General features: G+C 45.2%; 1 protein-coding gene across 2 annotated transcripts in view; it reads right to left on the minus strand.

Moving 5' to 3' along the window:
- The window catches only part of LOC149364134 (uncharacterized), a 36,989-nt gene extending 28,375 nt beyond the window's left edge, over window positions 1–8,614 (minus strand). The window contains exons 1-7 of one of the 2 annotated variants that reach the window (XM_089574119.1): window positions 8,387–8,613; window positions 7,908–7,991; window positions 7,493–7,552; window positions 6,503–6,611; window positions 4,475–4,559; window positions 783–878; window positions 106–219 (exon numbers count right to left, since the gene is read on the minus strand). In XM_089574119.1, the coding sequence (XP_089430245.1) occupies window positions 106–219; window positions 783–878; window positions 4,475–4,559; window positions 6,503–6,611; window positions 7,493–7,552; window positions 7,908–7,980 (537 nt within the window). In that variant the 5' untranslated portion in view covers window positions 7,981–7,991; window positions 8,387–8,613. Of the gene's footprint in view, window positions 1–105; window positions 220–782; window positions 879–4,474; window positions 4,560–6,502; window positions 6,612–7,492; window positions 7,553–7,907; window positions 7,992–8,386 lie in introns of both variants that reach the window. The other variant, XM_089574120.1, reaches the window with a different exon arrangement.
- Window positions 8,615–14,950: the final 6,336 nt, after the last annotated feature.

Below are 14,950 nucleotides of genomic sequence, written 5' to 3' on the forward strand. Positions count from 1 at the left end.
TAAATCAGTGCTGCTCATGCTTGAGGCATGCACCTAAAGAACACTGCAAAATTTCAATGACATTCTTGAAACGTTTGAAGACTTCAGGGAGACACCCCAACTCACCAGCTGCCTGCTTAGCCAATCAAGATGGTCGTACTGCAAGGTACCACCGAATTCGGAGGTCAGCTGTAGAGGGCTAACAAGTTTGAAAAGCTTGGTCTGGGTCACATTCTTGAGCTGGAAGAAAACACAAGTGCAAATAAGTTGTGACGATCAAAGTAGGGCAAGGTTAAAAACACATCTAAGAGATGCAGATGCAAACTATGAAAGCTGACAATTCATGCGAAAACATTGCAAACTGTCCGAATGTACAATGAAATGACTAGATTGTGGCTAGATTTTCTCCCCCTATCAATGAAGAAATAAATAGGAAAGAAAAGAATAGCAGTGAACTTTTCATGCCTTTTGACTACTGGATGCACTGACAAACACAAAAAATTGCTTGTTGACTGGCAACAAATAATCAGCAAGTGACTGATAAGCACATATGAACACAGAGACAGAAGGCATAAAGTTTCATTTTCATTACTTTAAATCGCTGCGGTTAATTGGCCCATAGAACCCCGTGCAAACGAGGGAGGCCAATGAAGGAAAGAGGCACTAAGAACTGAGTACTAGCTGCATGTGCAATAACTCAGTGGGCTTTGCAGGACTGGTCAAAATGAAATCGACTGAATAGCTAATGAACGAGAAAGCGTACAGCATACATGTATGTTTAAACAAACAGTAATCCCTCTTACCGTTGAGGAATGCTTTTCCCTGAAGGAAGACCGGGAGTCCCAGGACTTCTGAGGATGGTGGATTAAAACAGCATTAAGTCTTGAGCCCAGCACTTCCTGCACAAAAATTAAAACAGAAGAGAAGAAAAATGTACAGTCATTCAGGCACATGAAGCACTTGTATCCATGTGCAGCTTAAGTAAGCAACATTTTCTCATCCTACCAATGTTCTGCAATGAGCTCTACGAGTAGTTTTTATGTGAAGACAGAAAATTTAATAAAAAAATGCTTTGCTGTCAATTTTGCCACAGCAAGTACAAAGACCCTTGCGCAGATAGCAGATCTCCTTAAAGAGCCTATGAAACAGTTTTGAAAGTAGCCGTCAAATGTGTGGATTATGTAGAGAAAAATGCCATTCAGTGTGCATGATAGGCACAAGTCCTCAAAAGTGAATCCAGAATTTGCGAATAAATTTTTTAAAATTTCCAGTCCCGCACCCCTCAGTGAGCACTGGCGCTGGTCTTTCACTCCAATCCTGCCTCGCCGAAATTTGCCTTTTGGACATAAGTCATGAAAAGGCTGCGATTGGTTCACCGAAAACTGCAGCGACACTCGTGGACAAAGGAGGTGGGAGCATGAGGATTTAGAGATGGCATTCTGTCACTCCCTTCCAGTCTCCCTTCTATTCTGATGCCCGGGAAAGCATGTGGCCCTCCTCCAATAAAAGTTAACATTCGATCCTAAGACAGAGACAGGGTCTCTGCCTGTATTCACCATTTTTTTTTTTTCTGGCTCCCCCTGGTGTACAAGTTGAGAGAGAAAGGAGAAAGATCATTTTTAACCTCCCAAATCTTAGGTGCTACATAAACAAGACTGAAAATTTTTGCGAGAGGATAATGAGTGATTCAATATCAATCAGTCTTTCACATTTCTTGCCTTTAGTGCAGACCCTTTCAGAGGCACTTTAATCATACCGGATATGAGACTGCATATGGCACCAAATTTCAAAATGAGCTCATGCTCATTGGTCTCTAATATTTAGAGTTCTATGAACTGTAGAAGTTTTGGAAAACTTTGCACAACAGGTGGCTAGATTTTGAAGATCTTTTGCAAATTATATTATTAACCATTCAACCGCCAATTCTGAGCTGTACTCGTCATGGGAGATTGTACCAATATCACCAATGATGAGTCATGCTCTTCTGGCCCGATGTTACGTTGCTTCCACTGCCAAAGGTGAGCTAGGGCCGGCATTTGCGTTGCTTGCAATTTCATCACTATAGGGCAGTAGCTGTCCATGAAAAAATGCGTTGATTGCCATTAGTGCGTGTTTTAAGCCTGACAACAGTCATTTTATAATGGCCTCACACATGAAGAATACAGGGGGCGGCGATGTCCTGAGAAATATAGATTCTTCTTGAGCCGTTCTGACAGCAGCAATGCTGACGATCTAGAATCTGTTTCCAATAGTGCCACTGACTTCACTTGCGAGCTGGAGATGGCTCCAGATGACGAAGACAGCGATGGCAATGACGACAGTGGTGACGTGCTGGGGCAGTGCACATTTACTAATGATGAAACCTTGTTTATGTTAGGATGAAAAAACATCTATACACTTTGCACTGTGATATAGTGTGTCGGATCCAATAAATACAGCGCAATTCAGTATGTTGTAACACATTACCATGGCATGCACTGAGGGAGAGCCGCCCTCAAGAGCAGTTTTTTTTTTTTGCTAATTCTAACCAGGAATCTATGAAGCAATATATTCTCAGGACCACACTTACATGAAAGAAATTATGACTACTTAAAAAGTCTAGCGATTTTGGTATATTTTTTGGAAGTTAATTTGGCGGTTAAAGGGTTAAAGAACATAGACCAATGAAGCATTAGTGCCTCCTGTTTTCGGAATAAGTGACATACTAATAATATGGATAGAACACGCATGTTTTAAAAAAATAGTAAATCTTCCGGTAGAAAACCTTCTGGTAGAGTGTCCTAGGCTCCAGATGATTAATTTGCACCGCCTGAGATATTTAAATGTGCACTGACATCACACAGCCCATCGGAATATTCATCACACAACTTTGTGTCTGCATATATAGGTAATCCAAGGGCATTGCAATGTGTATTAAGTTTTCAGCTTGCTTACAGGCTGGCAGGAAATTAGGAGTTGGTGTTTAGCATTGCAGAACTACTAATCAGCTTGTTTGAGGCCTGGATATACTGTATAAATGGTGATATATTTGTTTTGAATCAAATTAACGAATGGCACCTGAAAGCGTTAAGTGTTCAACTGGCTTTGAATTAATTTTTATTTCATTGTTGCACCGTGAACTTTCAGCAACTCCATAACAAACAGCTGCAATTCAGAAGTAGTGGCCTCTTCTCCTAATTGATGCCTTATAACTTGTGTGCCATTTATGGTTTTGTTCACCACTACATATCTGGCATACTGTTTTCATGAGTATTTTACATGTTTAAACATCTGTGCACACATTCTCATTCACAGTCTAACAGATGCTTATTCACTCCAGTCCACTACAGTTCTCACTATGCCCTTGACTTACAGACAGCAAGAAAAAAGACACAAGGCTATACCTTGTATTCAGCTGATAACAGCTGTGTATCAGTTAAGTGCTGTTTGCATGACCTTTCCCTGCCTACTTGAGTCAAGTGCTTACCAAAATAATGTTCATTCCAGCCAGACTTTCAGGTATGCACAAAACACAAAACACTGCCACAGTACAAGAAGGAAAAACCCAGTCAGAAAGAAAATGATAGTCAAAAGCAAAGTCTATGCCAGTAAACATGATTGTCTTTAGCTACGCACAGTCTCAGACCACTGATTACAGAGATGGTAGTGATAGCTAATACCAATTCGTCTAGCAGATAGGAGATAAAAACCAAGTGCAAGATAACAGCACTGACAAAAATTGATTCAGCCCATTGTAGAATTACCACTCAAAAGAAACAATAGTTGTAGCCCTTGTGTCAGGAGACACAAGACAAAAGGGTTGATGGAATGAAATGGAGACAAATAGATTTGACAAAATTCACTCTGCTCTGCTAAAAGGGAGAAACAAAAGTGAAAGGAACATCAAGGCTACTACTGATAACTATCCAAATGGTGCTTCTGAAAGCATTATTTTTCTAAAAGGCATTTTAAGGACAGTGAAACTTTACCATGACTAAAGCACATTGCATGTTCTTCAATGGCCCCGGAGGACAAACTGAACCTGACCTGTATCGATAGTTTGCTGCATGATGAGGGTACCTTCATGAACATCAACATTTTGTGAGATAGGAAATGTAAAAAACCGATATACAGGTGTCCCCATCCTCACCCGTTTTCACAAGCAAACTATGATGTGTAAAGCAATTTTTGCACACGTATCCTTGATGCTAGACTATATTGCTTTTCGGTGTAGACGCCACGAGTTTGAATTGGGTGGCGAGAAAACCTCTAAATCTGGTTTTCTCAGTAGTATATATGTCTTTTGTGGACGGACAAACACCAACATCACCAGAAAGAGGCCCAGAAATGATTTTTACTGAAAACAAAAATTGGATGGAGCAAAGCTGAAAACTTAGTTCTCATTCATTCAAAGAAACAGCAAGTAGGAAACGTCAAGACGTCAAGCAAGACGTCATGACTAATATTTCATAAAACACAAGGCGAAGCAGCAACGACTACAAAAAGCGGCTGTCACCTGCAGTGCTGACTTGACGCATTCAAGTTTGTTGTCCCAAGCAGAGTCTCCTTGCACCACCACGGTGACTTTGCTATCATCTTCCCTGAATGGGAAGAAACAGAACAAGACAGAAAGATAACAATACAAAAGAATTAATGGCAAATAATAGTATGCAGCTTTAGAAAGCACAAATGCATAAAAAAAGATGATGCCTGGTCTTGAAATCCAGCAAGCAGGTTGCTACTTACTATGCTCAAAGCAATCGCTTGACTTTTGCATCAGCTAAAATTGTTCACCCTTAAACCATCAAATTAATACCCCAAAACCGTACCAAAATCGGCAAATCATTTTGGCGATTTTTGGTGAAAATACTGTTGTCAGGCTTAAAACATGCGATAAAGGTGCAAAACGCGTTTCATGCACAACTGCTGCCTCTAGTGATGAACACTGCAGCAATATCTTCTTTGGCAGTGGAACCAATGCTACATCGGGTCGTACAAGTTTGACTCTTTAGTGGTGATATTGGTACAATCTCCCATGAAGAGTACAGGTTGGGGTTGGTGGTTAAGGGTTAAAAAAGTGCCAAACAAAAACCTGGAATGCCATCCCACGAGGCGCAACAAAACGAAGGCCCCCTTGCCTCATGCACTTTCATACTCACATCTGACCTCTCACAAATGCTATCAGATTGCCATTTCAGTACACCATGTATAGGTTTGAAGCACTTGATGTCCTTCTGAGGACTGTGAGCATAACAAGCAGTAACTGACTTTTGAAAGTGAGTGATGGATGTAAAGATGTCCAGAATAAGAAATAGGAAATACGCTCACAGAACTACATTACAAAAAGCCATCACGCTGTACTTTGGTTGCAATAACACACTGATCTTTGCCAGGGAACTAGTACTGCACGATAATATACCACATGTGCATGTGCACACACGCACTTACTTGACTGCCTTTTCATTTAATTCCACAGTGGTTGTGTCACAAAAATACAGAAAACTTTCAACACAGTATCGTTTCTGTCGGCAAGCTTTGCTGCTTGTCAAGCTGCACAGTGCTTGCGTCTCCCTTTTAGCCCATGCTCAATACGTGATCATTTTGCAGCACACAGTGCGTCGTAATAGCCCCAGACCTTGCTGTCACACAATCTAAGCAATGGTTTAAGGGCCATATAATTTATTTTTGTACATAAATGATTCAAATTACTGAACAATATCAACTATGACGCAGGAGTAAATGTGTAAAATCAAGTGCACAAAAAACTTAGAAAGTAAATTAACAACATGTAAAAATAATTGCATCGCTCTCCATACTAGTTACAGCCCTAAATTTCTTGACCACGAAAACTGAAATTTGAACTCAGCCCTGCATTGAGATTTGGTGACTGCAAAAATGACAGTGCGTTTGTCGCTAGAGCTTTCGTCCTTGAAATGTTGCAGGTGGCAATAAGAACACACTTTCCCCTCACTTTTATGCCATTTGCCAGCAGGACAGTCATACAAACATATTGATACAGGTGTTCTTACATGTTCAGAAAATGTCTGCATTTCTTGCTAACTTATTCACTCAGTTAATTTCCAGAATGCAAATCCAAACATTTGTGAATATCACAGAACATCTGTTCTGTTAATTTCATCATTAGTAAGTAAATTTTATTATCAGATAACGTCTCACACTTACCCTTTTACTTCTCACAGAAATAAACATGTGTATATATTAACTAAGTGGGTTCTTCATGCGACGGTTTACTGAAATACATGCTGTCTGGCACAAAGCAAGCTCCACATTGAACCAGGGCATGAAGATGTGGTGCATACAGAGGGAGGGTGGGGGATTACACGCTGGCCTGCCACGCCGATTGTTGCCAAACCTAGTGATGCATCTGGGCACCTAAGCTCACATGGTGACAAGACTACAGTCCCCAAATGTTTGGTGGCCACACAAAAGTGAATTTTTTCCGCTACAAAGGTGCTTCATAACAACAGCAAAGCAGAGCAGATTAAAAAAACAAAACGAAACACGAAGATATAGCAGCACTCACTCCATAAGTCCCCCAAGGTATAGCAGTGTTTCCCTGAAGTCTTGCACCATGAAGTCGTCACACGGTGCAGGCACACAAAGCAAAGTGTAGCCATTCTTGTCAACACCACCTGGGCACAAAGTATAGGAGGCCACTTAGTATCACTCGTGGGAAGCTATGCAAACAGGAAGCATCTGGTGTGTCACATGCATGAGGGCAAACACTTTTGAGCACTGCACGCTACGCCGTTCCTCACATTGTAGGGAAAGTTTCGCCAACGAATTCCACAATGTGTAGTACACAATGACGCACAGAAAACAAGATAAAGCACAGACTGTTTTTTATTGATGCCCTCTGAACATCGTTGTTACAATCTGAATCATAGTTAAAAAAGAAAACAAGCCTTTCACATTGTCATGCATGGTCATAAATGACGGACAGTCCTCCAAGGCATGACATGACCTCCAATCTAAACAAGATTTTAGTTAGTGCATGCCTAAACCCTTATCTTGTCCTTAAGAAAAAAACTGAATGCTTCAGAGAAACACTGGCAAAAGGGACAGCACACACCATAGAAGCTCAAGTTTCCAGATCCTAAAAGCATGTATCCTGTTGACACTTGCAGTGTGCTAGCTCCCCGTCAGCACTCCTTATCGCCTAGAGTAAGCTAAGGTGAAGTGTTCTTCAGAGGTGCTGCAGCCATCTTAAGATACGTTGCTATCGTTGTGACTCTGTTTTGCCCAAGCTGTACTGGCATATTAACTTGAGCAGTGACCCGCCACAAACTGCATTTTCAGAATACAGTCACAGAATACTTGCACGATCGCCACATAACCAAAATTTACTGGAGAGTCTTGAAGTAAAAATTAGACTAGTAGCATCTCAAGTTATGCACACCAAGTTTTATGCAACATACCCATGTGTAGACGGCTAACGATCACTCGAATTCTCACTGTGTAATGAAATGATGAATGTTCAGCAAGGATACAAATAAATACCAAGCCAACACACCTGACAGAAAAGCCAATCGTTTTTTCAACACTTCCACGATGTCAGCGGCTTCAGGTATCCCTGAAAAATAACCATCGCGATGGTTAAAATGCAATGAAAACTGATAAGGTAAACGAGCACGAAGAATTTGAATACAAGATGGTTCAAGTTTTAATGAAAGTATAGTTTACATGATTCAGATTTATGTTGCAATGCTTCACATCAAAGTGGTACGATGAGACACATTAATTAAGGGACCATACAGGATACAGTACTACACCGAAACGATTAAAGGCGCAATGAGGAGAAAAAAATATTACCGCGAAGATCATCAGCCACTGATCAAGTTGTGTAGGTTTCTTTCCTGTTTAGTTTATCATGTAGAAGTAATCTCATCTAAGAACACGCAGTCCACGGACGAAACGACTAGACTTACTTGATATTGTCTTGTTTACTTCACCGTTTCTTAATGTCCGTTCAGAGCATGTTCTCTCCAAAGTTTTCGACATCGTAATGCACCCTGGAAGGAGAAACAAAAACCGGTATGCCGCATGCGTCGAGCTCAAAAGAACCCTCTCCCCACAATCGGCGGCGAACCAGTACCCATATTTTTCGAAGTAGCAGGTCTGATCCCGGACAGCGGTTACACTGCACACTGTCAGCGTGCAAATGCCGAAAGGCAACGATCGCGTTTTTGAAAACGCTGGTTTCGGATGTCAGGCGCGTTCCACGGACGATCTGAGATGGCCAGCTTCGAGTCGGCTCAGAAACCGCTCGATCTGGGCGGCGCACGCCGCACTAGGAAAACGGCTATGCGGTTTCGCACGGCTAGTGGCGGCACAAACGCCAAAGCGAGTAACCGATGCATTCGCCGTCAGCGCGATCGGCAGCGAAAGCGGATACACACGCGCTCACCTGTTGCTGCCGTGTTCAGTCGGCCTCCGCAGAAAAGTGTTGAGCCAAGCGCCGTCACGCATCCGTTGTCGACAAGTACCCCCCGGCGTGGCCGTTGTCTGGCCGCAAGGTCATATCAATAACGCAAGCAGCGACGACAGGGCACGCTCTAGACAGTAGCTGACGATACCCCGCCGGTCCAGCGGAGGCGCCCATTGCATGCACAATGCGTCACGCCTTGTGGTCACATGGCCGCCGCCAGCTGACGCGTTTGAAAACAAGACAAAGCAAAAAAAGACAAGCCTACTGATGTCGAAGTCGCTCGCGCCAGTTTCGAAACAGCCAGCGCAGAGTTTCGGTTTCGCTTGCAAGCTGAGTACAGTTGCTTAGTGTGATGTCCAGCATCGAGGACACTCTCCTCGTCAGGTATCATTAACAATTTCTCCAATATTGCTGTAGTGCTGTTACTTTTTCAATATAATTGGTTCATATGGTGTTTCCTTCTTTGGAATCAAGTGGGGCGAGAAAGAACAATAAAAATTGCGTGGAGTTCAACCCGGCTGCAACTAGTTTACAGAGCGGAAGCTCGATTAAGCATGGTTAGACACGGTTTGCTGTAGTTTAACCTTTACTCGCTCTATCCTTCGCCAACGCGCCCGTCGACGTTCTCGATCATAATTAGATTCAATCAGCCGTCTACGATACATAGACGAAGCACTGATTCCAGCGCGCTACTCCTCCATGGCTGCCTGCGAACGTCAAGCAACGCTTTACTCTCTTTATTATCTCAGATGAACGGAATCCGACCATGGCGGCAGCGTTTCGATGGAGGCGAAACACAAAAGGCGCCTGTGTGCTGTGCGATATCAGTGCACATTAAAGAACCCCAAGTGGTCGAAATTATTCCGGAGCCCTCCACTACGTATAGTAGCCCAAAATGCCTCCAGAACGTTGTGTAAATGTCACCAATGTTTTATAATGTTGTACAACATACTCTAACATTGCAGCAACGTGCCCATAAGTTGGTCAGAATGACACTATCTGCTAACATATTGCAGCCACGAGCTCAGAAATTGGTTAGCATAACATACCATCTGCCACATTGGAACATCGAGAAGCAACGTTGAGGCAATATAGCCTGGTGAACGTTATTCTCATGTTTGAATCATAATTAAGCAACATTACTAATATATTTCAAGCACAGGCTTTCAAAATTTTTCTTAGTGTTAATTGTTGCAGTAAACATTATTATTTACTAGCAGTACATCGCAACGAAAACTCTTTTATTGCGCCTGCTATAGATTGCATGCACATCCCCATTAATTTGTCAAAAAGCTCTGCTTATTACCCAATTGTCACTATCACCCTTGGGGCATCCTTCGGTGACGGCTATATATAAACTTGACTTCATGCTATCCGTTCGGAGGTGAGTGTATGAGTTGCATGGAGTACTGTATTGGAGCTCAATGTCGCTCGCTCGTTCTCGTTGGTCCTTGCAAAACGTTGTGAAGCACACCAATTGGCAGGCCTGCATGCTCGTGCAGGGTTGCTGAGCTTTTTAAAAATGTCACATTTATGTTTCGAAACATTGTGGCAATGTTGCAGCAATGTTGCAGCAATGTTGTATATATGCCAAATGTGGGCACACATCGCAGAAAATATTGCAGCAATATTATTCTACATATGCTGTCTCGACATTGCCTAAGGAGGACACTAGCCACGTTAATGCAACCTAAAAAGGCAACATTGGTCCAATGCTCCAGCAGCAGCTCGTGCTACTAGGGTAGAGTATTCTAGTACACTCTAACTAGGGGTAGTCACCATACTAGGGGGCACCTCTTTCTTCCTTTCTTCTTTCACTCCCTCCTTTGTCCCAAGTGTCCACCGAGATGTGAGACAGATACTGCTCCATTTACTGTCTAGAAAAACAATTTTCAATTTTCAAATCACGTATTTCAGCGCAACTGTGAGGTGAGCGTTGAATCACGTTGTGAAACGCAGTTGCGAAGGCAAGCGAACGCCACTGGCTCCGCGCGCCGCAGCTATGCCGAGGAGCTGCGATGGATGTATGGATGGGAAAAACTTTATTTCTGACATATTTAAAGTGTTCTTGACCCTTACAGGTCAGAGGGCGCCGTGGTCGATCCTGGTCCAGGATGCCGCACTTGACTGCTGCCGTCGTGGTTCGGCGTACGAGAAATCGTTGCGCTTCCTCGTCCTGGCTGGCCAGCAAGTGCTCCCACTGCGTCACACTCGGGCATGGGCGTCCGGAGGGGGGGGGCAAGGGGGGGCGGTTGCACCCCCCTGGAAAATCACTCACTCGAACCGTGAGTGATGGCCGCACACCAGGGGCGGTGGTGCGCTCAGTCAAAAGGGTAAAAGCAGCCCCGCATGGTCACATCTGCGAAATGCCGCGTCCGGGCGTGCGTCGTTCCGCCGTTTTCAAACCACGCCATCGTTAGCTCTACTGAAGGGCGACCTGTTCCAGACATACAGCGGCACCGGCGAGCATGTGTTTCGAGCCGCCTTGAGATGGGTGTCTGTTTCTTTGATCTCTAGAGAGATAGCGACACGGAGGCAGACAGTGCACGGGGCATCTTGTTTTCGCCTATGTCGTTACGCCGGTCACCGATGAATTCTTAAGGAGGGAAGGACAAATCAGCCGTGTCCACCCCCGCTTTGTCGGGCTGCTCAGGGGCAAGCGGGCGATGAGTTGGCGCCGCCGCCGCTCGCTGTCTCCTCCGATCCACGTGTAGCGCAGTTCGGTAGAAGCGCCGCTTTCAGAATCTCCGGCAAAGGGGATTAGCTGCTTTTGTTCACGGCGACGCAGTCTCCCGAGGCGCCCCCACACCAGCGTTCTTTGCGTCTTCTGTGAAAACCAGCGCCTTTGGTCAACGCAGCCCGATGGCGCCTGCCTGGCTCGCCTGTAACCTCTGGCTGGGCCTCAAATCACAACAGCGCCCATGTACTGTGCGTGTCAGTGCATGGTAAAGAGACCCAGGTGGTCGACATTACCCGGAACTCTGTACTACTCCATCCCTCATAGCCTGAGTCGTTTTGGGGCTCTGAACCCCATAAAAACACAAAAACAAATTTTCCGACCGGAGTGGCGAGTGTCCCTTCCCCTCGGAAGTTGCGCGGCGTTCCTTTCACCCCCAAAGTGCGCATTCGGGGATACTGCGGCAAGTAAGCCCTCGCACGTGTGCGCGCCTCTGTGTTTGTGCTTGGGTGTTTTTAGTGGCCGGTTGTCAGCGAAGCTGAGAACAACCAAGACAGCGGACGAGAAAACGACGAGCGGCGAGCAGTGTGTGTGGGGTTGCTCGACTGTGCGGATGCGCAAGCAAGATGGAGCGAGGTGTATGAAGCTGCGAGCGTGCATTTATCTTGTAAATAAGTTTTCGTTGTATATATAGTCATCTTTTGTTTTCAACGTACGCGTTCAACAGTTTTTCCAATCAATGTGTATGATGAGTGTGCACCGAGAGCGTGTAATGAAGCACAGAAGTGAATTTATCACACGTGTAATTACGCAATTCGCCCAGAAAAATCCGAGGCGCCTACAGTTGCTGTTCAAGGAAGACTGACTGAGTGACTGTAGTTGCGTGTTTGCGAACATATTGTGCTGTGTGCTGGTCATCAATCCGGGTGAGTCGAGAACCCGTATGCAGGAAGACTGAGCACTCTTCTCCACGAAGTGATATAGCATCTTTTTGCATTTTTTATTAATTTTAGTTGTTTCTTCGTTGATAAACTCCAATGTACCTCTCCTAGCCGCGCTTTAATTTGCTGTTTGTAATTTTTCTTTCATGTGTGCATTTTGTTTAATTTTTATTTATATATAAATAAATAAATTTACTCCGCAAATAGCGCCTTTTTGCTACGAACATTCCCCCCCCCCCCCCCCCCCCCCGGGGCACCAACGGGGCCCCTCCCTGCAAAAAATTCTGCGGACGCCCTTGCACTCGGGTGGTCTATTCTAGGCTCTAAGTCTGCCTTAGGGCAGGTCCATGTGACATGCTCTAGTGTAGGTTTACTCTGACACCACGGATATTCGTCTGCATATTGTGTAGGGAAAATCTTGTGTAGTTTGTGCAGGTGCTGGTAGGTACCGGTTTGTAGTCTGCGCTAGTCTACCGCCTCCTCATTGGTAAGCCTCATTGGTGGGGCTGGGTAGCGTATCCGCTGACCCCTGTAATGATCGAGTATGTCTTAGTGCGTGGGGGTAACATGGTAAAAGGTTCCCTTAGTGCAAAGTGTTGAGTCTGCTCGGTTGACGTACCCTCGAGCTAACTCGTCCGCTGCCACGTTGCCCCTCATCCCCTCATGTCCCGGAACCCACACTACACTATGCTTAGTGTTTATGTGTCTTCTCGTCGTGTGTAGAATATGATTGGTGATGCTCTCGATCCTGCCTCTGTAGTTTCTGCATGCTTGTTTGTAGTCCGTCACTATAGTGAGGTTTTGTCCTGTTGCGTTGCCGTGCGATGTTGCCAGAGTAATGGCGGCTTCTTCAGCTGTTTCTATGCTTGGGTTGTCTATCGTTGCGCTGGTTATTTCTTTCCCTCCTTCGTCTGTTACAACGGCGATCGTTTTGCGTCGATATCGATACTTTGCTGCGTCCGTGTAAACTACGCTGGGATTGTCGCTGAATTATCTGCTGAGTGCTCGTACTCTGGCTTGTCGTCTTTCATGGTGTATATTGGGGTCCATGCGTCTGGGTATTGGTCTTACCCGGATGTTGTTTCTATCTTCATTATTAATCTGTTCCTTGTCTTTTTGTATGCGCTGCGAGTCACATGGTATGACGTCACAGCCGCACACCGCCCCCTCTCCACCGCTTGATGGTCATCATGGAGCGACATGACCTTGAGGTTTTCCGTGGGAGGAGTAGAGCTTCCGCTCTAAAAACGGGTGGCCATATGGAATCGCGCTGCTCTAGAGGGTTGCAGTTACGCAGGGCCCGCTTTATGGGAAGATCTTTTGTGCCAGTCTGGCCGTGCGCAAAATTAAAATGTGTGTTTTTTTTTCATAGTTTCAAATATCACACAATTATCTACCAGAGGAATGGGGCTAGTTTACGCTTTTCTGGACACCGGCTCCCGCTAGGCAGAAAGTCCGGCGTCGTCGTCGTCGTTGTGAGCGAAAAATCCGCACAGATGCAACCGGGGGGGGGGGGGGCACATAGGTCACGTGACCTTGTGGCGTCATCCAAGCTTGCCACCGGATCCTGAGCAAACTGACGTCCATGTCAGGTAGCAGTTAAATAAATGTTTGGTCGTGAGAGGTTGCGGGAAGAGCCACCTGGGTCGCATAGGCTAGCCCCACCTGTGGCAGCACCTGACATCGTAGGGCAGCGACGCATCGCTTAACCTCTGCACCACTGCGCCAGGTGTGGTATGAGGACTACCATCGATCTATGAATGTAGAGCCAAGAATGACTAATTTTGGACCGTTTTCACGTAACGTCACGGGCGCCATCGTGATGTTAAAATCTAACCGTAAAGCCTAACCGTAAAGTTAAAAAGGTAACAACTATTCAATATTAGTTAACCAGCCTGCTAGTTAGCCCGTCTTAGCTATATTCTTATGTACAGAGGGCAAAACACATGGCTAGAACGAACGAAATGTGTGTTCCGCAGCTCCCAAAGCCGCTGCTGCCAGGACGTCAAAAAATGATGCCGAAATCCTATGAGTTTAACTGCACATACTTACATCAAGACCATTTTTGACCAAATGTTATCGCTAGATATCGCGTGTTCAGCCCAAAGAACGTCAAGAACGCGTTCTAGACAAGCGTTTTGCCCTCTGTACTACACCCTTACAATGATATGCAGAAATAAAAACGTTCCAACTCAAAAAGTCTTTTTTCAAAATTGCGCAAAGTCTTAGGTGAAACGCACTTTATATCAGATGGCTAGCAGGTCGAAGGCGGTTGATCGTGACGTCATAGCACAAGGCCCATGGGGGTCCGGCTCAGTTGAGGGGATTTTGCCGCTTCGTTTCTGGGTTGTAAATTCTGGGGTTTAACGTTCTGAAGCGAAACATGGTGTATGAGGGATGCCTTAGTGGAGAGCTCCAGATTCATTTCAATTATCTGGGGTCCTTTAATGTGCGCTGACATCGCTCAACATACGGGCGCCTTTTTGGTTTCGTCCTCATGAAAACGCGGCCAGGATTTTAACACGGGTCCCCGGGCTCGATAACCGAGCGCGCTAACAACTGAGCCACTGCGGCGGGTTCATTCTTGGCTTGTACGTATTGTAATGGCTAACATGGTGTTCTTCTGCCCACTTGCGTCAATTGCATCCTCGTCAGGGACCCAGTGGAGCTACTACTACGGGCTCTCTTTGAAGGCACTAAAAATGAAAGGCCATGGATGGGAGAATCGGAACTGCGGGGCTGTGGCGGAGCTATCGTTTATGTGGGGATTCATGCCAGCAGCTTTTGTGAAGGCGGGTATTTATGGGGCACTTGCTGCATGGCGGATGTCTCATTCACTCCTTTGTTGATATGCAAGTTGCAGCAATGCACGAAGAGTTTTCAATGCAGCTCGGACAAAGCCGATGTCTCCGGCAAAAGAGAGCG

The sequence above is a fragment of the Amblyomma mixtum genome, chromosome 2, assembly GCF_055824585.1.
Source record: "Amblyomma mixtum isolate Tamu chromosome 2, ASM5582458v1, whole genome shotgun sequence".
Lineage (NCBI taxonomy): Eukaryota > Metazoa > Arthropoda > Arachnida > Ixodida > Ixodidae > Amblyomma > Amblyomma mixtum.